The 26,199-nt window shown below is 45.5% G+C and overlaps 1 protein-coding gene across 3 annotated transcripts in view; it reads right to left on the bottom strand.

The window, feature by feature from the left end:
• Positions 1-5,082: 5,082 nt before the first annotated feature.
• The window catches only part of MMS19 (MMS19 homolog, cytosolic iron-sulfur assembly component), a 210,848-nt gene continuing 189,731 nt past the window's right edge, over positions 5,083-26,199 (bottom strand). For all 3 annotated transcript variants that reach the window (XM_033940777.1, XM_033940775.1, XM_033940776.1), the window contains exons 25-31: positions 25,753-25,809; positions 24,766-24,952; positions 13,122-13,204; positions 11,713-11,877; positions 8,964-9,023; positions 7,413-7,513; positions 5,083-5,413 (exon numbers count right to left, since the gene is read on the bottom strand). In XM_033940777.1, coding sequence (XP_033796668.1) covers positions 5,386-5,413; positions 7,413-7,513; positions 8,964-9,023; positions 11,713-11,877; positions 13,122-13,204; positions 24,766-24,952; positions 25,753-25,809 — 681 coding nt within the window. In that variant the 3' untranslated portion in view covers positions 5,083-5,385. The remainder of the gene's footprint in view (positions 5,414-7,412; positions 7,514-8,963; positions 9,024-11,712; positions 11,878-13,121; positions 13,205-24,765; positions 24,953-25,752; positions 25,810-26,199) is intronic.

The following is a 26,199-nucleotide window of genomic DNA, read 5'->3' as shown; positions in this document are numbered from 1 at the left end:
TCTATGTGTGTGGCCAATTAAAACTTAAAAGGAAGAAACTGATATAGTTTTCTAAGGAAATAGTAAACTGATTTTTAAAAGCAGAATTATCAGAGGGAAAAAAACCAAGGAATGTCAGTTGGTTAGAATAGTGTTTTTCAACCTTTTTACACCTATGGACCGGCAGAAATAAAATAATTATTCTCTGGACCGGACCAGACCCCACCCATCTCTACCCAATTTCCACCCCAGACCAAGCCCCCATAATAGTACTAATTGCACCTTGCACGTCCCGTGCCTCATCTGGAAGCCTTCCCTCTGACGTGGCTTTGTGCACTGAATCAGTTAGGAAGAGGGAGCTGGCTCGAAGTTAACGCTGCATCAATCGCACCGTGGACCGGCGGTTGAAGAACACTGTTTTGGGCCTGATGCACATGCTAGCCCTGTGGACCGGCAGGAAATTTCTGTAGACTGGCACTGGTCCATGGACCAGTGGTTGAAGAACACTGGGTTAGAAGATTGATCTCCTTTAATAAAAAAGCCAATCTAGATGACAAGTTTTGTAGATCGCTGGAAATGTCCAGTTTTTATCTTTTTGTGAACTGCATCGATCCATAAGGTTTTTCGATTTAGAAATGCAAATATAAAAATAAGGGAGCAATAATAAAGGAAGCATATATGCTTTGTGAAAATAAGAATCGGCAATTAACAGAAGGGAAAGATGGTGGATTGAAGGGAGAAAACTATTGGTAAACATGAAATAATTATAAATTAACCCCTCTTTTACAAAACTGTTCAGCTAGCAGCTTTATGCAGACAGGAGTGAAGGAAGGTCACTCCTGCCGCGGTTCATTGCTGGACCATCAGGGATGCTAAAGGTACACGGGGGAGGTGGGAGGAAGGTAAAAATTCTTAGAATTGGCTGGGACAGGAAGGATCCCTCCTGTCCCAGCCACTGCTAGACCTCCAGGTCTCCACAGCAGGCCTGGTAGAGGCCTGCAACAGGTTCAGGAAGGGAGCGGTTAAGTGCTAACCTGAATCTAGACCAAAACCCCCATTTTTTTGCCCAGAAATCTTGGTTTATATTTGAGTATATACAGTATAAGTGCTAGCAGTGTACATTTAAATGCATAAGCGCTACTCTGTAAGGGAACATGGCGGTTGTAAAGCATGTAAAAGCAAGGGGGCTTTCCCACTTACACTATTCTATAAGATCCCCTTTTACTAAGCTGCGATAGAGGTTTCTACTGCGATCTGGGGCACTAAGGGCCAGATTCTGTAAAGGACGTCTAACTTTAGGCGTCCAGAATATAGATGTCCATCTACTTGGGCGTCCAAATAAAGTGGATAAGTCCAATTAATAACTTTAACAAGCATTAATTGTCAGGCGTCCAAACACGACGCAATTCTACAAATAGGACCTGGACATTTTGGAGGACTTCCAGGATCCTCTAGAGGGGACGGCCACTGGCAGCAGGGCGTCGGGTTTCCCGCCTTCCGGCACAGAGGCGTCTGTGCTGCGCCTTGTTTCCAGAGGGATGAGCTTTTAGACCAGATTTATCTGGTCTCCTCGGTGCTGCATTTTTGAAGATGTGCCACCGGAGACATTTGTAAGGCTGCAGTTTTGTCTTCCTTGCATTCTCTTGTCAAACACTACTGGGTAGATGTTCGGGTATCAGCCTTTCAGGGGTCCCACCCATGATGGGGACTACTCATAAAGATTAACCTCTACTGGTCTGGAGAGTGCTAAAGAAGGAGAAATTAGGTTCTTACCTGCTAATTTACTTTCTTTTAGCTTCACCAGACCAGTAGAGGTCCCCACCCTGTCTGTTGTTGTGGCTGTTGTGAGGGCAGTTTTGTTTGTTTACTGCGGGTTCTAGTATTTTTCTAGAATTGAACAGCAGCTGTGGCTCAGCTGGCGAGTTGTGGGAACATTTTCTTACTGGTGTGTCTTCTCTGCATTTACCAACAGCATTTGGGTATGTTAGTTATTACTCCTGTTCGGAGTATTACCAGTTCTTTGTTCTGCTTGGCTATTTGGCAGATAGGGGAAGGTATCCTTTATGTACTATTCCACAGTTTTGTTTCAGTCTCCACCTGCTGGACATGATGAGGTATATAATCCACTCAAAGATTAACCTCTTCTGGTCTAGAGAAGCTAAAAGAAAGTAAATTAGCAGTTAAGAACCTAATTTCTCCTTGTTTAGTGGCATTCTGCCATCTAGGTGCATGTTGATGATGTCACAATTGTGCATCAGGCATATCCAATAGTTCTGAACTACAGCCATTGTAAGTAGTGTATCTCCTTTTCTTAACTTTTTGGAAATGAAGTTTAGTATGCAATATATATATTTTTTCATATGCTTTGAGTAATGCATTATTAAACATATTTTGACCTTAATATCAACCTGCATTCCTCTTTACCCCCAAAATAGTATGCAATATACAGTATATTGCATTTTCATGTGCTTTGCTTAAGTAATGCATTATTAAACATCAAAAAATAGAAGCCCCGTTCACCTTGATGTAGACACCTCAAGCACGCCTAAGTGATGCCCAAGTCACATATATTTTTTTTTTTTCATCTACTTTGAGGAACATAGAAGCCAAAAGAAGAACTGGATAAGTGTTGAAGGTACATGTTTAATATTTATCCTAGAGAAATGACTGTTTCTAAATCAAGAGGATATAAACTTGGCTTTGGAATTGACATGTGGTTTACTATGAGTGTGTGTGTGGTGCAATGGTTAGAGCTACAGCTTTAGCACCCTGACTTTGTTGGTCTGAATCCCATTCTGCTCCCTGTGACAGAAGCAGAAAAAAAAAAATAAGGATTAAAAGATAAATAAAATATAATAGTGGTGCCAGCATTTCACTGGATATGACGTTACTCGAAAGGGTTCAGAGGAGAGCGACACGTCTGATAAAAGGTATGGAAAACCTTTCATATACTGAGAGACTGGACAAACTGGGTCTCTTTTCTCTGGAGAAGAGGAGATTTAGAGGGGATATGATAGAGACTTACAAGATCATGAAGGGCATAGAGAGAGTAGAGAGGGACAGATTCTTCAAACTTTCAAAAAATAAAAGAACAAGAGGGCATTCAGAAAAGTTGAAAGGGGACAGATTCAAAACGAATGCTAGGAAGTTCTTCTTTACCCAACGTGTGGTGGACACCTGGAATGCGCTTCCAGAGGACGTAATAGGGCAGAGTACGGTAACAGGGTTTAAGAAAGGATTGGACAATTTCTTGCTGGAGAAGGGGATAGAGGGGTATAGATAAAGGATTACTACACAAGTCCAGGACTTGTTGGGCCGCTGCGAGAGTGGACTGCTGGGCACGATGGACCTCAGGTCTGACCCAGCAGAGGCATTGCTTATGTTCTTCTTATGTTATGTTACTGCATACAATTTTAATGAAAAACAACATAAAATCACCATTCTAATGACATAATAATGAGACATGATAATGTTATAGATGTGAAGATGTCTAAAAGGTGATTTTGTAAAGGACGTCTTAACTATTTAGACATGTCTAGACTCACTAAGCGTGATTCTCTATATAGAATTGTGCTCAGCATTTTCCTGCTGGATGTCTACATGCTACCTGATTTTCAGACATCCTTTACAGAATTTGGCCCCAAATGCTCCAACTACATTCCTAGGGACTACACTTATCACCCTATATACCTTGTAATTGATGAGCAGACAATCCCCACCATGTTTGATCTATCTAAAACCAGTTACAGTCACACATCAAAATTGCAACCCATAAGTAACGAGGCCAGCGGAAACTCTATCAATTTCTTAAACACATCCGGGGCGGTACTTGGGAGTTCTGATCGACAAGTCGATGAAGCTGTCTGCGCAATGTGTGGCGGCGGCGGCGAAAAGGGTGAACAAAATGCTAGGAATGATAAAGAAGGGGATCATGAACAGATTGGAGAAGGTTATCATGCCACTGTACTGGGCCATGGTGTGCCCTCACCTGGAGTTCTGTGTCCAGCACTGGTCACCGTACATGAAGGACACGGTACTATTCAAAAGGGTCCAGAGAAGAGCGACTAAGATGGTTAAGGGGTTGGAGGAGCTGCTGTACAGCGAAGGATTAGAGAAACTGGGCCTCTTCTCCCTCGAACAGAGGAGATTGAGAGGGGACATGATTTAAACATTCATGGTACTGAAGGGGATCGACTTAGTAGATAAGGACAGGTTGTTCACCCTCTCCAAGGTAGGAGAACGAGAGGTCACTCTCTAAAGTTGAAAGGGGATAGATTCTGTATGAACGTAAGGAAGTTCTTCACCCAGAGAATGGTAGAAAACTGGAACGCTCTTCCGGAGGCTGTCATAGGGGAAAAACACCCTCCAGGGATTCAAGACAAAGTTAGACAAGGTCCTGCTGAACCAGAACATATGCAGGTAGGGCTAGTCTTAGTTAGGGCACTGGTCTTTGACCAGAGGGCCGCCACATGAGCGGATTGCTGGGCACGATGGACCACTGGTGTGACCCAGCAGTGGTAATTCTTATGTTCTTATGCTGACAGTATTCTGCATAACCAGATACAGAGCTGTATATATTAACTAGTGTAAGCTGTCTAGAATAAAGAGTAAGGTCCAGAAAAAGAAACTGCCTGCCTGGGTCTATGTACTAGCTAGAGACCTGAACTGGGAAGGAGGAAGCAATGCATCAGTGCTTTTAGAGTTGGAGGTGGTAGTGCAATGGTTTCCTAGAGAAAGCAAATATGGGCATCATGACCTTTGAAGATCGTCTATGCTACAATGAAATGACATTCATAATAGTGACTATAATGAAACAGAAATGAAGATATAAATTATAAAAGGTTTCAAAAACATTTTTATATTAAAAAAAGGTTGCATTTATTATTTATATCAGTGAAACACATACATTAAAACCACACAAATTCAGTCTGTCCTACCTTTCAGCCAAAATAAGGGGGATTTTCATTGCATAATCCTATTAAATCACACTTTTCCCGTCATACGCAGCACAATGACTAATTACAATATACTTTAGAAATTACTAAACTTTAGAGTCTTTTTCCTTTTAAGCCATGCAGAATATTTAAGAAAGTGAAATTGTGCTTGGGAAGTTCCAGTACAACAGAGTCCAGCCTATCTATAATTAGATTTTCATTGTTTTTTTTTTTTGTTTTGTTTTAATTGGTTAGTTTAAGATCAGCAAGGAGCAGCTGGCAAGGTGAAGCCTGCCTGGGCTTTGATAAGTTCTCTCCATTTCTGCTCTGCTTGAGAGTCAAAGTACATTTGTCCTGGGCACAGTTGGTTATCTTGGTCCGTGGCATTGTTGTTAATGGCTTGGTGGAAAAGCAGCTCCCTGGTTAGATTGTCTGTAGTCAGTGCACACAAGGTTTGTTTCGAGGTACTGTCTCAGCTACCTGGGCTTCCCAACAGGAACCTGGAGGGAAGGAAGAGAAGTTACATAAAGAAAGCTGCTCATTCCTCATGATTCAACCCTCTCCCTCCCACTTTACATCAGGCTGCCCTAGTAGTATGGAATGTGTCAGTGTGTACTTAGTTTTGTGGGTAATGTTGTCTATAACACAAGTTGTGAACAGTCCATGCATACAGTATAATCGAAAGTAGTGTATCGCAAGCTGCCAGGAAGGAGGAGAGGCTTTGGCGCAATCAGCCTGTGCCAGCACCTCTCCTTTCTTCATGCCTTTTCCCTTCCAGCACCCCCGACTGGCAGCTCAGGGCCCTGTTTGTAGGGCTTTCACACATGCGGATATTGTTGTGATGACATCATGTCGACGTCCGCGCACTTCCAAGTTTATTTAAAATTTGTTACACCACTTATCATAATTCTAAGCGGTGCACAGACATAGTAAAAGAATAGGGTCATACATTTAATTGCAATTAATTGAACATACAAGAGACTGACTAACATACAGAAGACAAAAGGTTAGGGGAGAACTCCATAAAATCAGTAGGGCAGCAAGATGGGGACGCCAAATGAAAAGAGGGAGGCAAAGCCACAGGGGGCGCAGAGGGAAACCCCCCATGAAACCCCCCAGGCACTTGGGACCCCCAATTGTCTGCACAAAGAAAGAAATTAAACTGGGGGCAAAACCCCCCCGGGGGTCCCCAGGGACTCCCTGCCCCAGCAAGGGTCCCTGCTGAAACCTGCCCCTGTGATTGCAATATAGGGGGAAGGTCACCTGAGGTTGCAGACAAAATGGAGGGAACTGTCTGTCAAAATGGCGAAGATCCCGCAAAAAATAACCCCTCCAGGGCCTGTAACGGCTGGAAAACCTAAACTGTCCCAGACGCTAAAGCAGGCATCAGCTGTTGAAAAATCAGCCAAGAGGGAATCCTTTTTCCCCTACCATCGGCGGTTCGGCGAATCCCTCCGGAGGTAGTGAGAGCAGACCAGGCTACCTCACTGCCTTCAGCCGGCTCACGAGGCACTAAGGCCGGGGAGCTCTGGATGCCTGCAGCCGCTGCCGACAGAGCTCCATGACCACACCAGCCCAAACCACCGAGTTCAGTGCCTCACGGCTGGACCAAATTGTGTCACACTCCCCCGGAGAAGGGCACAATTGCTCCATACGCAACCTAGCTAGAAGAAAAAATGCCGGTTAGAAATACAGTAAACTGACAGGGAAGCAACCCTGCAGACCAGCACTACCTCAGGATTTTTTTTTTTTTTTAGAATATACTCCACAGGCTCTCAAAGCAATATGCCTTGCTTGATTTAGGGGGCAAGGCTTATTGCTGAGGCTCCTCTAAAAAAATGTGGGGAGGTGGAGGAAGTAGGGGGAGGGACCCCGTTCGAGACCCACCGGGTTTGACACCCCCGAGGTCGGATGGACCCAAACAGGGCCCGCCCAAGCTCTGTCCGGCCAAAAACAGGGACTAGAAACCCCCTAAACAAATTCCAACAGCCCTACCAAGGGAGATGGGTACAGATTACTCAACACCTGCTGGAGAATGAAAGAAGACTGATGAGAATAGAGAAGGGAATATATTATATACTATTCCACAGTTTTGTTTTCAGTCTCCACCTGCTGGTCATGATTGGATATATACCCATTCGTAAAGATTAACCTCTACTGGTCTGGAGAGTGCTAAAGAAGAGAATCATATTTTAAAAGCATCTTTGAATCAAAAGGTCTTCAGTTTCGACTTGAAACGTTCAAGTAGGAGTTCTCTTATGCCCTCAAGCCGCGACCACCATGTTTAGTGTGATGCGGCTTCGCAAAGTTTGCTGGTCTCAACTTCTTGACAGGATACCAGATAAAGGAACAATCTGAGGGTTCTACTGCACTAGCTCCACAGTCTTCATTATAGCAGGTCCAGCTCAGCTTGAGAATAAACTTAGTCCACTTGGACTAGATGGAATTAATTAAACCCATTCTGCCCCCTTATCCATACAAAGGGCTATGAGAACTCACCACTCCCCACGAGCTGTGACAGCTTCCTTCCTCACCAACCTCTTCTTATCATCCAAGGGCTTGGCCAGTGCCCGGATTACCTGCATCTTGTAGGGGAGAAGCTAGACACACACAAAATGACCACCACATTAATCAACCATCAGTCTAGATATGAGCAGCACACAGAATGAGGGGAGCACTCAAAAGAGTCAAATCATCATCACCAAAATTATCTGCAATCTAGCTTACATTCTTTTATGAAATAGTTTATATTTTGATGGAACACAGGAATAGAGCAGAGACATCCATTCTAAGCACGAAATAAAGCCCAAAATCAAAAGTACATTTCATCTACACTTCCCCCTTCATATTTGCGGGGGTTAGGGGCAAAGCCGACCCACGCATAAGAAAAATTTGCAAATAACTTTAGGGCTGACTCTGACCCACTGCTGCCTCCCAGACCCCTCTACAACTTACTTAGGGCCAACTCTTACCCACCACTGTCTCCCTCCTGCCTGCCTTCCACAACTTACTTTTTAAAGCCTGGTGATCTAGTGGTGAAGCGGGGAAGGAGCAATCTTCCTACATTCCTGCCCCGTGCAGAACCACGAACAAATGGCTGCTGTGAGTTCCCATGGTCTTGCGAGACTACAGTGGGAACTCGTGGCAACCATTTATGTTTGTGGCTCTGCATGAGGCAAGAGCATAGGAAGATCACTCCTGCCCTGCCTCACTGCTAGACCACCAGGCTTTAAAAAGTAAGTTGTGGAATGGTCCAGGAGGGAGACAGGGGTGGGTCAGAGTTGGCCCTAAGTAAATTGTTGAGGGGTCCAGGAGGCGGGAGGCAGGTAGCATGGAATATTGCTACACCTTGGGTTTTGGCTAGTGACCTTGACTGGCCACCGTGAGACCATGGCTCTGACCCTGTAAGGCTATTCTTATGTTCTTATGGGTGGGTCAGAGTCAGCCCCAAGTAAGTTGTGGTGAGGTCTGGGAAGGAGATAAAAACCACGAATAATCAAAGTCACAAGTGCCAAACTAACAAATATGGAGGGGGAAGTGTATATCAGTGGCGTAGTAAGGGTCCACCCTGGGCACGGTCTTGGTAAGGGCACCGGCACCCGTCCTCCACCCCCCTGCTGCGTGTGTGCGCCCCCTTCCCTTGTACCTTTTTAATTTTCCCTGTGTATCATTATGAACTTGCTGCCTGCATCGGTGTCGCCTCTCTGACATCACTTCCAGGCCCTGCACCTAGGAAGTGATGTCAGAGGGATAGCTGACACAACACGGGTAGGAAGTTCGTGATGTTGCTCATACACGGGAAGAATCACTCACCCCCGCTACGCTACTAGTGTATATCATTGTGATGTGAAAGCCTCTCTTATGGGATTAAAAAGTGACAGAACAAACTGTATCCTACACAAATACTTTAGCTTTTCTACACATTTAAAAGCTACAAAGTTTTAGCTGTAGATAATATATGCTGTATTTCTTTGCATGAGGACAAACAAAATTAAAGATAAGCTTAGGCCTATCCAGAAGCATAACTCAGAACAAGAAGGTGACACTTACCACATGGAGTGGCAGTCTGGTGAGAGCGTGCACACATTGTAATGCAGCAATCCGAACAGCCTAAGAAAAGGAAACGGGAGAATTAAAGCTGAAACAGCACCAGGTACCAGCGGCACCTGCTTATAGGATACTTGAATCCCTCAATATACCATGCTGAGCAGCCATACATTCAGCAAGTAATGTTAACTCAATACAGCAAGCAGGAGGAATGGATTCAGTCTAGGGCAGTGGTCTCAAACTTGCGGCCTGCCAGGTACTATTTTGATGCCCTCAGTATGTTTATCATAATCACAAAAGTAATATAAAACAGTTTCTTGATCATACGAGTATGTCTCGTTAGCTATAAATTACAATATTATTATTAAGACTTATACAAAAGGAAAGATTTATAAACTATAAAGAGTTTTACCTCATGCAAAATTGTCATTTCTTTAATAAGACATTAACTATTTTTTCTGAGGCCCTCCAAGTACTTACAAATCCAAAATGTGGCACTGCAAAGGGTTTGCGTTTGAGACCACTGGTCTAGGGGCATAGGAAGAGCTCCCTGTGATGCATTACGAGATCATAGGATGATAAAATCTAATCTAATCTTTGGTTTATATACTGGGTCATCTCCCAGTGGAGTTTGACTTGGTTCACATGTAATTAAGACTAAAGTACATAGCAGAAAACATAGGAGAAGGAAGAACTAATTAAAAACTAAAGTACATAAGAAAAGCATAAGAAAAATAACAATACTCTACTGCAAGTAGATTAATGATAAAATAATTTGACAGGTTTTTCATTCCAATATTATAGCACACAATTATTTATATCTGTAGTAAACTGAGGGGGTCAATATTCAGTGGAATTAATCTGCAACAAGGGTTGACTAAATTGCCTATCCATGCTGGCTCCAGTCTCAAAATGGCTGCCGCAACCTTTAGCAGTAAAGAAATGGGGGGACACGTTTATAAATTTATACAGTGCTCAATCTGGCAACCATGGTGGAGCTGCATGAAAAAGAATTGTGTTAATATTTATACTTTACTCATTAGTGTACGTTGAGAAAGACATCAGAAATGCTCAGTACAAATAGATCATAGGGCCTCCTATTCCAGATCCCAATTTTATTATGTAAGCTCTTTTACTGGCAACTCCAGACTCCGTCCCTTCTGCCTTGCTGCAACATATGCTTGGAACAAGCTGTCTGAATCTCTATGGCAGTGTTCGAGGCCTGTTTAAAAGCCCACCTCTTTGAGAGTGCTTTCAACTCCTAACTCCCCTCACCTTGGGTTCTGCATCCCCTATCCTCTATGTCATGCCTGTCCAAGTTAGATTGTAAGCTCTTCCGAGATGGGACCATCTATAAATATCAAAATGTACAGCACTGCATACGCTTTTCAGCACTGTATAAGTGATAAGTAGTAGTAAGCTTTTAATCCTGTGGCCCACTTTCTCCAGTCATTTTTAACCTTTAATCACCCGTAATGTCCAAAATAGTCAAAAAATGTGACAATCTCAACTCCATAGCTGAAATAAATACCTACCAGTGACTACTTATCCAGCGCTGATATTGTAAAACTCCCGACACTCGCAATCCAAGCATTTCAGTTAAACATAACCTGCTTCAAGGGATTTCATGTCATCACAACCGCCTTGCTCCGCTTCTTGTGAGCATGCGTGTTGTGCACCTTTGGTGGCATTCTTGCGAGACTGCTGCTTTTAACTGCTGCAGCCATTTTTACAAGACAGTCAACAGGGGCAGCAGCAATTGGAATTCATGCCAACCCTGGCTGCACCACTGGACCACCGATGCTTGTAAGGCAGGTCCCAGGGGAAGGAGGAGGGTGCAAAGAATTAACTAGAAGCAGCTGATTTCAGCCAAAACCGAGCAACAAAATGTAGTCAGATGTTTGGTTTCGACTGAAACAAGCAAAAAAAAAAAAAAGGTTTTGATTGCCCTCTAGGTTATTCTTACTTGGATAAGACCCATTTTACAGCTCATTATCTAGGCAACACTGATGAAAATCTGGAAAGATTGGCTTGGCACTAGCTGACTAGTGGTGGAGTGGTAAAGCTGGAGCCTGAACGGAGTTGTCAATAATCAGTCTGCTAACTAGGTAAATACATGGATAAAATTAGGATACCAAAAAAGCTGTCCTAACGTCATCTAGTTACACGTCTGAATATTGTTGATACCTGTGTCATTGGCAGTGGACAAGTTATACCCAGATATTCAGCACTACTCCTTTATTCAGTTAATGCTGCTGAATAACTAGCTATTTAAAAAAAAACAACAAAAAACCAACAAACTAATGGCAGTTGAAAAAAGGGTAATTCCATATCTACTGGTCCAATTTCAAGGAAGGTCTCTACTCGACATCTTCCACAGATACTAAAAAGGTGGCCCAAATAAAAGGAGCCCCAAACTCTGGACTAGTTGAGACCATGCCCCAAAACTCTGACTATCTTCATTAGAGGTCCCTGAAAAATTTCATCAATTTCTGGGATGGCTGAGAAGGGAGCTCTGGACCACTTGATATGGAATGACCCAAAATCCAACTGCCACTGGCTCAGGATTACCTCTAGAGTTTTTAAAAAACACTGTAGAAACGCAACTAGTTGACAATTATAATCATGCTGTGACATGTCACAGGCATGGCTAAGTGAGAACAAGAGCAAGATCATGAACTGTTACATTCAGCGATTTCAGCAGGTGGAGCTACTGGCTGCATTTTGTTTTTCCTTGGATTTCTGCCCTCACCATGGCAGGACTGCAGGTGAGACTGAGCAGCTTCATAACAAGAGTGTCCATGTGCAGGCTCAGTATCTGGGAAGCGTCCAGCAGCAAAGGCTCTAGACATGTCAAGGTGGACAACTGGACGACGCGATCAGGGCAGGACAAGGCCTCAAGCAAGAGAGACAACAACTGCACATGGGAAAAGGGAAACAAGGTCAGACATTTATATTACAACAACAAGGTATAAGATAAGCACCACTTGACACCCCCCCTTAAAACAAATCAGAGATATATAGGCTATGGTGTCAACTGTCGTATCACTTTAGTTCAAATTGTTCTATGCTTCGCTAATAGAGAACCATGTGGAATACAACAGTGTTGAATAAAGTCCTTAAATTTGTGAATTGAAGGCAAGACTATAGACGGGCTGTAGTCTTGCCTTCAATTCACGAATTTAAGGACTTTATACAACACTGTTGTATTCCATACGGTTCTCTATTAGCGAAGCATAGGACAATTTGGACCCCTGAAGAAGACATATTTCTCCGAAACACAGACTATGTTGGGTCCCCCTTTTTACTGCTTTACTTCATCATACATCATGTTAATGAGAGCCTTTTTCTGCATTACAATATTTTACAATCCTCACTCCCCTTCCCCATCAACCCCAGGAACATGGCACTATAAATGGATGGCAATGATCAGAGACTAAGCCAATACAGTACTCCCCCGATATTCGCGGGGGTTCTGTTCCAGGAACCCCCCCCCCCCCGAATATCGAAAAATCACGAATATGGTTTTTCACCTGGGGAGGAAGGAGAGGGCAGCTGGAGCACCGGCGAGTGAAATAAATCACTCACGGTATGCTCCAACTGCCTCTTCCTGTACTAAAGTAGGGCTTGACCAATCAGGAGCTGCTTTGACACACAGCTCCTGATTGGTGAAGTCTGACTTTAGTACAGGAAGAGGCAGTTGGAGAATACTGCAAATGACCAGGGGAACACTGTTCATCTTTCAGCTCACAAGCCCCTACCCTCAGTCCCCTTTGAGAATCATGCTCCATGGGGTGGTACAGGATATTTTCACCCTCAAATTCTGTGCTGCTCAATGCACAGGTATCTGCATCCTACTCTTTGCTAAAAGGAGTAATCCAGCCCTGCTCTTTGTTAATGGGAGGTTGGTAACATCTACCAGATTAAGGGGAACATTGTTCAATAACAGAAGCCAGAACTTCCGAATACTCTTACTGAGCCACAATGGCTACAATTAAAGTGGTGGATGGAAGTAGTATTTTATTTTCCAGCTACCAGAGCCACTAAGAAAGGGATCTGAAACCAATCCTGGAAAAATTGTTTTATGTAACTGAAGTCTCCCTTCTTACTCTCACACAATCTCTGCTTCCCCCCAGTCTCTATAAATATGCAAGCACTCACCGAGGGCAGCTCTGGCATTAAGACTTGCTTTGGTAGAGAATTCAGTACATGTGAGAGGGCCTTCAGGTAGTTTGGCTTCTTATCTGTGAATATCAAGAGAAAAAATGATGCAAACATATTCAGGAAAGTGATAAAGACCATCCTCTTCAGACTACACTTCTCCCTCTGTATTCGCTGTGATAGGGGATTAACAGGCCCGTGAATACAGAAAAACCGCGAATAACTTTTTCATATGTTATTCGCTGTTTTCTATTAAAAACCATCGTGAATATGGTGAAACCGCGAATAACATGGTGGGAAACCTGGCCTGTTCTTGAAGGAGAGGCAAAATACGGTGAAGAAAGTGCTGGGAATCGGTGATTTTCTCTGTAAACACTTGGAATCAGCAATTTTTCTATGCAAGCTGATGTAATTTAGGGGGAGGAGCCAGCAAGATAAAAACTGCGAATAATCAAAACCACAATTGCTAAAAAAAACCACATCAGGGTGCTTATTAAAAATATAGTTAGCTATCTTTTTCCTCTTAATGGGATGATTTAGTCCATTCACATTAAAAGAAAAAATATGCAAGTCAGCCATAATCTTTTAAATAAATTACTATATTGCAGTATATTTTGCACATGTTCAATGTGTGTATATAGCAAAGATAATGTTTAAGGTAGACACTCCTGTCAGAAAGTAAAAGAAAGAGCATATAGGTAGTAGAGAAAAAGTAAAAAATGTCATCACAAAGGATCACATTCTCATAGATAGAGTTAAAAATTTTTATGGGTGCTCCTGTGAGCATAAAGATATAACACAAATGGGAAAGCTAGCAAAGAACCCCACACCCATACAATATCAATAACTTGAAAATTGGTGTGCTTATCAATATTTGCGATATAACTGAGAAACAAGTGAGTATGTTTGCAGCAAATCATGTCAGCGCATTTTTAAAGATTCCAGAAATGCAACTAAGTCTTTAGGGTCAGTATATGAAGAAGTGCGGTTGTTGTAGGTCACTTTCATCCTTGCTGGGTACATAAGACCATACTTGGCTCCTATATCTTTAAGCTCCTGTCGATGGGAAAGAAATGCTTTTCTCTTCAAGGCCGTGGATTTGGCCAGGTCTGGAACTATAAAGAACTTTCTGCCTTGGTGAAGAAGTTGAGGTTTAGATTTTGCAGCTGTAAGGATTTGCAACGTGTGTTGAAATCTGAGCAACTTTGCCACTATGGGTCGAGGAGAGGAAGCATGTGATGAAAGATGAGAAGGTACACGGTGAGCGTGCTCTATTTCCAACGGAGGAGAGAAGACAAGACCGAGAGTTTTAGGCAGAAAATTAGACAAGAAGGAAATCATATCAGAGCCCTCTGTTGATTCAGGTAATCCAATGATTCTCAGGTTGGATCTTCTGCTGCGGTTGTAAAGGTCTTCCATGTCTCGTTGCAGGGTGGTAATCAATTTTTCATGTTTATTTACTAGCGTTTGTGTTGATTGCAGATCAGCCGTTTTTTCTTCAAGAGCGTCAAGTCGTTGGCGCGCGTCGACAAACTGAGAGTTTAGTTCTTCAATTTTCCCACGGAGAAGCTTTGTTTCCTCGACTTGCTCTTGCACTATGATCCGAATTGACCTCATTTCTCTTCTTAATTTAGATTACAAGATCATGGCAAAACTTCTTGCACTGAGACTCAACAAAGTGATCCCCTCTCTTATTCACAAAGATCAAACGGGGTTTATTAAACAAAGGTTTATAGGAGACAATATACGCCTCTTTCATCATATTAATGCCCATGCTAAAACACTCTCAGATCCCGTAATCGGTTTGGCCATAGATGCCGAAAAGGCCTTTGACCGAGTTGAATGGCCTTTTCTATTCCAAATTTTAAAGTGGTACAATTTTGGCCCGTTCTATACAGATTGGATTAAAACTTTATATCATCAACCCACAGCTCGCATTTTAATTAATAATTCTCTCTCCAACAAATTCTCCCTACATAGAGGCACTCGCCAGGGCTGCCCTCTGTCGCCGCTGCTATTTAATTTAGCGTTGGAACCTCTCCTCTCTGCTATCCGACAATGCCCAACAATAACAGGAATTGAAACCACTTATTGTCATATCAAATTAGCAGCATACGCTGATGATGTCCTTCTCTTTATCCGAGATCCTGTTGCTTCCCTTCCCTCACTCGTTAATATTGTCTCTCATTACTCCAAGCTTTCTGGATACTCAGTTAACTGGGAAAAATCAGAAATTTTCCCTCTTAATGATCTTATTTACCCCTCAGATCTCGCCCAATTTCCCTTCACGTGGTCACACGGAGCTGTAAAATACTTGGGAGTGTTAATACATAAAGATCCGATTCAAACTCAAGATCTAAACATATCTAAAATTAAAAGTTTAGTTCTTAACACCCTGTCTCGTTGGTCTCCACTCTTCCTTTCATGGTGGGGCAGAATAGCTTCTATCAAAATGACCCTTACTCCTCAGATAAACTATACCCTCTCAATGCTTCCCTCCTTATGCAAGAAGAAATTTTTTCATTGGTTGAATAAGAAAATATCTGACTTTGTGTGGAACAACAAAAAACCTCGTATTGCTCTCGACAAGCTGAAAGCCTCTAAAATTAATGGGGGTTTGAATGTACCAGATTTTCATTTTTATTATATCGCATCATTGGCCAAATATGGAGCCTATTGGATTATTAACCCTAGTACCCAAGACTCACCAACCTGGTTTGACCTGGAACGGTTTTTATGTGCACCATTACATGTTTCATGCTTGTTGACGGTGCCAGTGCCCAAACTTTTGAGAAAATACTCCTTATTGAGTGCAACGCAGCATGCCCTTCACATACTAGACGTAATCGCAGAGATTTCAATTAAAGACAGTCCACTCTTGTCCATTTGGAATAACCCCAAAATCCAAATCAATAGTAAATCTCTTTCATGGAAAAGGTGGCAGCGGGCTGGTTTGTGGTCTCTCCATCAGATAACCACTCTCACTTCGTTTGTTCCCTTTGTCACAATTTGCTCTACTTACTCATTGTCTCCTTCTGCTTACTCACAGTGGCTTTCTCTTACTAAGACGTTATCTTCTATGTCTATACGCTTTGATTATATGACATCCATTCACACCTTGTATCACTGGTCCACATTGGCTATATCAAAAGGTAAAGCGATATCTCTCTTTTATAGTATTCTAAGAGATCACTCTTTCACATTTTCCTCTCATTCCATGAAACATTGGGAATCTATGCTGACAACCTCACTTACTGATGTTGACTGGGAACTCTTCTGGTCATCGACAAACCGACCTCTTTTATCATCCAGAGTCTCACAATCAATGTTCTTCATTATGTGGAATGCGGTATGGACACCCTTTCGGATGTGGAAAGCTAACCTAAAACAAGACTCTATATGTTGGAATTGTATGAAAGAAGCTGGGACTCTTGATCACATGCTTTTTCACTGTGCTAAAGTTCGTTCCTTTTGGACATGCATTTGGGACACCATAAAGTCTATTACCAATTGTTCAGAAGAAATTTCCTTTGACATTATAATTCTCCGATCTCAACACCCTTGTTTTACACAGTCTAACTGTCCTCCTAAACTCATTGATGCAATGTTTGTGACTGCCCTTATGCACATCTTGAAAAATTGGAAGTCCTCTTCATTACTAAACTATACCTTTTGGTGGAATTCTTTGAGCATGTATCATAAATTTGAATCATATGCTTATGAAAAGAAAAATATAATTCGACTTTCCAAAAGTTTGACACAATGTAAATCACCCTGGAAATTCCTAGACTCATATGTTCAATCTATTTCATAGACACTCCTCTCTTCTTCATCTTCTTTTTCTTTACCTTCATCTTTTTCCTCATTTTATTCTTTTTCTTTCTTCTTTCAATTTCTCTTTCCTCTTATCTTTTCTTTTATTATCTTTTCATGAACAGTCCTAGTACTTTAGATCTTTTAAAACGATTCAATTCTACATTGCACAATACAACTGAATATTTGTTATACTAAATGTTTTGTTTTATTTTTTGATACCCTGTACTTGAACTGTTTCTTATATTTTTTCAAAAAACTCAATAAAAAATATTGAACTCAAAAAAAAAAAAAACAACAAAAAAAAAAAAACCACAATTGCTGAAACCGCGAATACGGAGGGAGAAGTGTACTTTAACTAATAATGCAATATAGAGGAGATAGCTGGCTAGTCCCCACTAGGAATATGATAAGGCTTTTTCTAGATTGAAAATGTGAAGGTCCCATTTCTCACATGCAGCTTGCTTGAATTCTTTCACAGGCGGCTTCCACCACCTCTGCTGGTAGGTTATTCCAGCAGATAACTGAAGATATTTCATCTGTCATAGGAAGGCCTTTTTGTGATTTAGACTAAATTACATTAAATGACCTTCCGCTAAGGGACTCTCTGATACACCTTTGGCAGGTTTTTCAGGCATCTATGCTCCCCCTCAAGAAAGCAGCATTTTCTCATGCTTCCTCTGAATTTGGTCCCACCTGCATCACCTCATAATACCTTGTTCTTTTAAAGTTTTTGTTATGGAACATTTCCTATAGTTTATAAAATATGTCTGGCCAACCAAAAAGCTGATCCGTGTAATCCACAGATGAAATGAAAATCCAAACCAAACAACTGTGGGAGTACTGGTCGACAAGTCAATGAAGCCATCCGCGCAATGCGTGGTGGTGGTGAAAAGGGTGAACCGAATGCTAGGATTGATTAAGAAGGGGATCACGAACAGATCGGAGAAGGTTATCATGCCGCTGTACCGGGTCATGGTACGCCCTCACCTGGAATACTGCGTCTGGTCGCTGTACATGAGCGACTAAAATGGTTAAGGGGCTGGAGGAGTTGCTGTACAGTGAGAGATTAGAGAAACTGGGCCTCTTCTTCCTTGAAAAGAGGAGACTGCGAGGGGACATGATTGAAACATTATAATGAAGGAAATAGACTTAGTAGATGAAGACAGGTTGTTCACCCTCTCCAAGGGAGAGAGAACGAGAGGGCACTCTCTAAAGTTGAAAGAGGACAGATTCTGTACAAATGTAAGGAAGATCTTCTTCACCCAGAGATTGGTAGAAAACTGGAATCCTTCCAGGGATTCAAGACAAAGTTAGACAAGTTCTTGCTGAACCAGAACGTACGCAGGTAAGGCTAGTCTCAGTTAGGGCACTGGTCTTTGACCTAAGGGCCGCCATGTGAGCGGAATGCTGGGCAAAATGGACTACTGTTCTGACCCAGCAGCGGCAATTCTTATGTTCTTATGGAAAGCGATGTTCCTGATTGAGACTTTTATTCAAATAGAAAAGTCAATAAAATATCCACAACTTGGAAAAAGGGACCCAACACGGTCCATGTTTCGACCCAAGTGCCTTCCTCAGGGGTCCAAGTGTGGTCTCACCAGGACAAATGTAGATAAGGAGAAATTAGGTTCTTACCTGCTAATTTACTTTCTTTTAGCTTCTCCAGACCAGTAGAGGTTAACTTTACGAATGGGTATATATCTAATCATGACCAGCAGGTGGAGACTGAAAACAAAACTTTGGGACAGTATATACTATCCTCCCTTCTCTATTTCCCTCAGTCTGCCGAATAGCCAAGCAGAACCAAGAACTGGAAAACAGGAAGAAAACAATACTCCGAACAGGAGTAACAAATAACATACCCAAATGCTGTTGGAAAATGCAGAGGAGAAATACCCGAAGGAAAATGTCCCCACAGCTCGCCAGCTAAGCCAGCCGAGCCACAGCCGCTGTTCTTTAATTCTCCCCGGCCCTAGAAAAATACTAGAACCCGCAGCAAAAAACAAAAACTGCCCGCGAAAACAGCCCCAACAACAACAACAACAACAGACAGGGTGGGGACCTCTACTGGTCTGGAGAAGCTAAAAGAAAGTAAATTAGCAGGTAAGAACCTAATTTCTCCTTCTTTAGCACTCTCCAGACCAGTAGAGGTTAACTTTACGAATGGGACGTACCAAAGCAGTCCCTCTCACGGGCGGGACCCCCGAAGGGCCGATACCAGAACACGCTCACCGAACACCGCGTCCCGACGCGCCTGAACATCTACCCGATAATGTCTAACAAAAGAATACAAGGAGGACCAAACCGCAGCCTTACAAATATCCACCGGAGGCACGAGCGACGACTCAGCCCAAGAAGCCGCCTGACCCCGAGTGGAATGAGCCTTGAGAAACTCTGGAACAGGCTGCTGTTTCAGAAGATAAGCGGAAGCAATCGTCTCCTTGATCCAGCGCGCAATAGTAGCCTTAGAAGCGCCAGCTCCCCGACGAGGACCAGCCAGGAGGACAAAGAGATGATCGGACTTCCGGAATTCCTGGGTCCGCTGCACATCAGAGCGAAGGACCCAACCGACATCCAACTTGCGCAGCTGCCGTTGCTCAGAAGAGCCCTCCCGACCACCCAAGACCGGGAGAACCACCGATTGATTGACATGAAAAGAGAAACAACCTTCGGCAGAAAGGAAGGAACAGGCCGCAAGACGACCCGCTCCCTAGACAACTCCAAGAAGGGAGCCCTACAAGAGAAAGCCTGCAGCTCAGAAATACTCCTAGCAGAAGTAATGGCCACCAAAAAGACCGCCTTCAAAGAAAGGTCCTTCAAAGAACAGTCGTCCAAGGGCTCGAAAGGCGGGCGCACCAAAACAGAGAGAACCAGAGTAAGATCCCAAGAGGGAACCGAGGGCCGTAGGGGAGGCCTAAGCAACTTGGCCGCCCGCAGAAACCGAATCACATCAGGAAGAGCCGATAAACGCTGACCTGACACCAACCCTCGAAAGGTCGACAGGGCCGCAAGATGAACCCGGAGAGAAGACCAAGCCAGGCCTCTATCCAGGCCATCCTGCAAGAACTCTAGAATGTTAGGCAGAGAAGCGCGAAAAGAGGTCACTCCCCGCGCCCGACACCATTCCTCAAAGAGACGCCAAACCCGCACATAAGCCCGAGAGGTAGAAAGCCTCCGGGACCCCAACAGTGTAGCGATCACCTTGTCTGAATATCCCTTCTTGCTAAGGCGACCCCTTTCAAGAGCCACGCCGTAAGACAGAAGAGAGACGGGTCGAACAAGGGAATGGGACCCTGCATCAGAAGGTCGTCCGAGAGAGGCAGAGGAAGAGGAACCGCCACCAGGTGTCTCACCAGATCCGCATACCACGGACGTCGAGGCCAATCCGGAGCCACCAGCACCACCAAACCAGGATGGTGAACAATGCGAAGAAGCACTCTGCCCACCAGCGGCTAAGGAGGGAACACATACAACAGCCCCTCCGTTGGCCACGGCTGGACCAGAGCATCCAGACCCTCGGCCAGCCCTTCCCTGCGACGACTGAAGAAGCGGGGCACTTTGGCGTTGCCACTCGTGGCCATCAGGTCCATCAGGGGCTGCCCCCAATCTTGCACTATCAACCGAAACGCTCCGGCGCCGAGAAACCACTCTCCTGGATCCAGGAAGTGACGACTGAGGAAGTCTGCCTGAACATTTTCTACCCCGGCTATATGAGAAGCCGAGAGGTCCAGAAGATGGGACTCCGCCCAAACCATGAGCCGAGCCGCCTCCTGCGCCACAGGAGTGCTCTTGGTGCCCCCCTGACGATTGACATAAGCCACCGCCGTGGCATTGTCCGACAGGACTCTGACCGACTTGCCCAGCAAAAGGGAGTGGAAAGCTAACAGCGCCAGCCTGACCGCTCTGGTCTCCAACTCGTTGATCGACCAGGAGGCCTCCTCCGCGGACCAGGTGCCCCGAGCTGAGTGGCCCATAAACTGAGCCCCCCAACCGAGGAGACTCGCATCCGTAAGGAGCACCGTCCACTGCGGGAGATCCAGACCCACCCCCTGAACCAGGTGAGGGGTCCGGAGCCACCAGCGCAGACTGCAGCGCGCCAAACCTCGCAGGGGAACCGGAACATCCAAATCTTGCCTCCGGGGAGACCACCTCCGGAGCAGAGCATACTGAAGAGGACGCATGTGGGCCCGCGCCCACCTCACCACGTCCAGGGACGCCGCCATTGACCCCAGGACTTGGAGGAAATCTCGCGCCCGAGGACCCCGGGACGCCAAAAGCAGGCGAATCTGAGATTGCAATTTGCTCACCCGGGCCTCTGGAAGGAAGACCTTCCCCAAGGAGATGTCGAACATAACCCCAAGGCACTCCAGACGCTGAGCCGGGACCAACCGACTCTTGGAAAGGTTGACCACCCAGCCCAGCGACCGGAGAAACTCCACCACCCGAGCCGTAACCCGGGAGCTCTCCTGCAACGACTTTGCCCGAATCAACCAGTCGTCCAGGTAGGGGAGAACCAGGATGCCCACCGACCGCAAGGCTGCCGCGACGACCACCATTACCGTGGTGAACGTCCGAGGAGCCGTGGCCAGACCAAAGGGAAGCGCACAGAACTGAAAGTGCCGCCCCAAGATCGCAAAACGAAGGAAGTGCTGATGAGAGGCCCGAATTGGAACCTGCAAGTAGGCCTCCGTCAGATCGAGAGACATCCAGGATGGGCCGAAAGGTCCCCTCCTTTATGGCCACCACAAAGTAAATGGAGTACCTGCCGGTGCCCCACTCCGTAGGGGACACCGGCACCACTGCCTCGAGATCTAGCAAACGCTGAAGGGTCTGACGAAAAGCCTGCGTCTTCCATGGAGTCTGACATGGAGAAGCGAGGAAAAGGTCCGGCAGAGAGCGGGTAAACTCCAGAGCGTAACCGTCCCGCACCACCTCAAGGACCCACTGATCGGACGCGATCTCGGCCCATTTGGGGAAAAATTTGCGCAGCCGGGCCCCCACCGGAACCAAAGGGGGCGCCGGCAAGGAGTCATTGCGCAGGACGGGAAGCGGGGGAACCGGCGGAGGGATTCCCTGCCCCCCGACGGGCCCCCCGAAAGGGCTGCATGCGCTGGAAGAACCGACCCCGGGAAAAACCCTGAGCCGGGAAAGAAGCAGCCCCACGCCCCGGGCGATACTTGCGAAATTCCCGCAAACGCCCCCGGGCAGCCCCACACCTAGACGCAGGGCGGGCACGGTCCTCAGGCAGACGGGGCACCTTCGAGTCCGTCAGAGTCTGAATCAACTCATCTAATTCCTCTCCAAACAAAAAGACCCCCTAAAGGGAACTTTAGTAAACTTAGCTTTGGACGCAGAATCCGCCGCCCAAGCGCGCAGCCACAAAATACGCCGCGCGGCCATGCCATAGACTTAGCCGAAATCCGCACCAAGTCATAAAGAGCATCTGAGAGGAACGAGGCAGCCATCGCAATCTTCGCTACCTCCTGATCCACTAGAGACCAGTCATCAGACTCCCGATCCAGGACACGCTCAGCCCACCGAAACACGGCGCGAGCGACTAGCTCCCCACAAACAGCCGCCTGGACCCCAAAGGCAGAGACATCAAAATCATACTTAAGAAGAGTCTCTAACGCACGCGCCTCCGAGACCCTAAGAGCAGAACCGTCCATAACAGGCACGGTATGCCGCTTAGGAAGTGCCGAGACCACCGCGTTCCCCATTGGCGAAATTAAGGTAGCCCTACCTCCCTCCGGGACGGGATACCCAAGAGCCAAGGCGCACACCAAACGAAACTGCGCCCATAGGCCACTGCGCCAACACAAAATCCCGCAAATCCTGACGCACAGGAAAAGAGCGGGAACCAGGACAGACCCCCTGAAGCAGAGGGGCCCCCATACGCGGGGTCTCCGGCGGCGCCACTGCAAAAATGCAGCACCAAGGAGACCTGCTACACAGGTCTAAAAGCTCATCCCTCTGAATAAAAAAGCGCACCACGGACGCATCTGCTCTGGAAGACGGGAAACCCGCCGCCCCGCTGCCAACAGGCGTCCCCTCTAGAGGATCCTGGAATCCCGCCAAAGCAGCCAGGTCCTCAACCAGGCCAACACGCTCCTCCGCCCACCAATTCGCAATCCAAGCCCCCCCGCGGGCGCTTGGATGAGGGAGGAGGAAGAGGGGACGCCAAACGAAAAGAGGGAGGCAAAGCCATAGGGGGCGCGGAGGGAAACCCCCCCCCGAAACCCCCCAGGCGCACGTGGGACCCCCAAAAGTCCGCACAAAGAAAGAAAATAAATTGGGGGCAAAAAAACCCCTGGGGGTCCCCAGGGACTCCCTGCCCCAGCAGGGGTCCAAGCTGAAACCTGCCCCTGTGTTCGCCATACAGGGGGAAGGTCACCTGAGGTTGCAGACAAAATGGAGGGGCCAGACAAAGAAAATGGCGAAGTTCCCGCCAAAAATGCTCCCTCCATGGCCTGTAGCGGCTGAGAAGACTGAACAGTCCCAGCCGCTAAGACAGGCAAGTCGGCATCAGCTGTCAAAAAATCAGCTGAGAGGGAATCCTTCGGGGAATCCCTCCGTGGGCGGTTGTGGAAGACCGGGCTTCCCCACTGCTCCAAGCCGACTCGCGAGGCACCATCGGCGGGGAGCTCTGGGCGCCTGCAGCCGCTGCCGACGGAGCTCCACCACCTCACCGACCCAAACCGCCGAGTTCAGGCCGGCCGCGAGTGCCTCGCGGCTGGACTAAAATTGTGGCCTACTCCCCCGGAGAAGGGCACAATTGCTCCAGACGCGACCTAGCTATAAAAAAGTGCTGGTTACATGAAAAAATACAGTAAAATACAGTTTTCTTAAAGGGAAACAACCCTTCAGACCAGCACTACCTCAGGATTTTTTTTTTTTTTTTTTTTTTTACAGAACAGACTCCACAGGCTCTCGAAGCAATATGCCTTGCTTGACTTAGGGGGCAAGGCTTACTGCTGAGGCTCCTCTAAAAAAATGTGGGGAGGTGGAGGAAGTGGGGGGAGGGACCCCGCTCGTGACCCGCCGGGTTTGACACCCCCGAGGTCGGACGGACCCCCAAACAGGGCCCGACCAAGCTCCGTCCGGCCAAAAACAGGGACAATAAACCCCTAAACAAATTCCAACAGCCCTACCAAGAGAGATGGGTACAGATCACTCAACACCTGCTGGAGACTGAAAGAAGACTGAGGGAAATAGAGAAGGGAGGATAGTATATACTGTCCCAAAGTTTTGTTTTCAGTCTCCACCTGCTGGTCATGATTAGATATATACCCATTCGTAAAGTTAACCTCTACTGGTCTGGAGAGTGCTAAAGAAAAACTATATCCAAAACATCGATGATAGTATCTCCTGGCGTTGCCGCTGAGAAACACGGACCGTGTTGGGTCCCTTATTCCAAGTTGTGGATATTTTATTGACTTTTCTATTTGAATAAAAGTCTCAATCAGGAACATCGCTTTCCACAGTTTTTTTGGTTTGATCATAAAATATGTCTTCCATCACAGATGCCAGTTTCATAACCATTCACAAAATGGAACAAAAGTCACTAAGAGGTTGAGGATTTATTTTTAAACCTCTGCGTCTGCTTTTTCCCCTTTCTAATACTTCCAGCTCATTGCTTTCAGATCCCTCTGCCCCCCCCACCCCTTTTTTACTACTTTACTTCATCATACACAGAGCTCCAGGTCCTTCGCTGCTTCTGGGCACCCAGTATTACATCTCTGGCATGTTTTGGCCAGTTCTCCCGATTTCTAACCGTCAGAATCTAAAACTTTAATTTTGCCTTCCTCAGCGCATTCTTCTTGTTTACCTTCATCTGCTGCATGGAAGCTCTGCACTAATTTTGGCACGTTTTCAGTGAAGAATCGCTGCCGGAACATGATCCGTACATCAGCGTGGCAGGCTTTGTTCAGCACATCTGGCGTGTCAGACACAAGTAAGAAGAAGCCATCGGCAGCAGCGGGACCTAGCTCCCAGTCTGTTAATAAGCTGATCAGCTAGGAACCAAAGAGAAGACAGAAAGGAAAATCCATAAAAAGTCATTTGCTCAGTAGGGCTGGTGGTCAAATCTTGCTGCTATACAGGGAGGAAGAAAGGCCTGTCCCATAGCACAGCCAGGTGTCAGAGTGGGTTGGCTGGACTTTCAGAAGCAGACAGTACAGGCAGTGAGGACAAAGGAAATACAGATCAGTCCATTCCCCTACGCCCCCAAACCAACTACAGTACTCCTTGTTAAGGCCCCTTCTGAGGTAGTATCTGTTCCCTAGTTTTTGGGGGGTGGGGAGGGAGGAAGAGAAATGGCAGAAAATCTGCCATTTTGTTATCCTCTGAATTATACCACTAATAATTGCCTAAAAGACAAGTGTTTAGCAGAGGGCTCTCTCTATGATAGCTGGATATCTGCAACTATAAAGGAGGCTCAATCCAGACCCAATGCTGCAGATATATAAGCCTAAGTTCTACTGCTTGTGGGCTTGTACCACAAGGACAAATAATCCTCTTTTCTTGTCTTTCTTACAGTAACCACAAATTCCTAATGAAATACAGTAGCGTTTTTAGCGCACGCTACCTGAAAAACCACCGCCTGCTCAAGAGGAGGCAGTAGCAGCTATCACGCGCTATTCCATGCGTTAAGGCCCTAACACACCTTTGTAAAAGGAGCCCTAAATAATGCACCTTCCCTAATTTCTTGTTCTCACTGTGACCCAGCTGCTCTTACATCCTCCAGTTTTCTTTTCTCTCCCCCACTGTAGCTTACAAATAATGTTAAATTATAGGCTGTACTTTGGTTACTTACCTTATCAGTCAGCTGAGTGTTCAAAGGGTGATATCGCAGCACCAGTGCCTTGGTAACCTGCACATTTACACACAGTTTGTAATAATGAGTGACACAAGTAATGGCAGAACTAGATTGAGCCACGTTGGTGATTTAATTAAGCACATTGAATACAGAATATACTGCCCTTGTCTGGTTAAATAGAGGAGCAGGGAACCCGTGTATGCAATGAGGGTTCCCAATAAATCATGGTTATTATAAATTAAATTTTATAATATGACCATGTTGGTGGTTACTGAGCACAACACAAAAAAATTAGTTACTAATTAGTAGACATAAGTACATTTTTGTTACAATACTAGGATTAAAGAATAATTTTTTTTAAACCTGACCCCAGAGAACAAGGATTAAAGAATAATTATTTTAAACCTGACCCCAGAGAACAAGGGAACAATTAAAAGGAAAAAA

Source organism: Geotrypetes seraphini, chromosome 4, assembly GCF_902459505.1.
Source record: "Geotrypetes seraphini chromosome 4, aGeoSer1.1, whole genome shotgun sequence".
NCBI lineage: Eukaryota > Metazoa > Chordata > Amphibia > Gymnophiona > Dermophiidae > Geotrypetes > Geotrypetes seraphini.
This window is presented reverse-complemented; position numbering and strand designations above follow the sequence as displayed.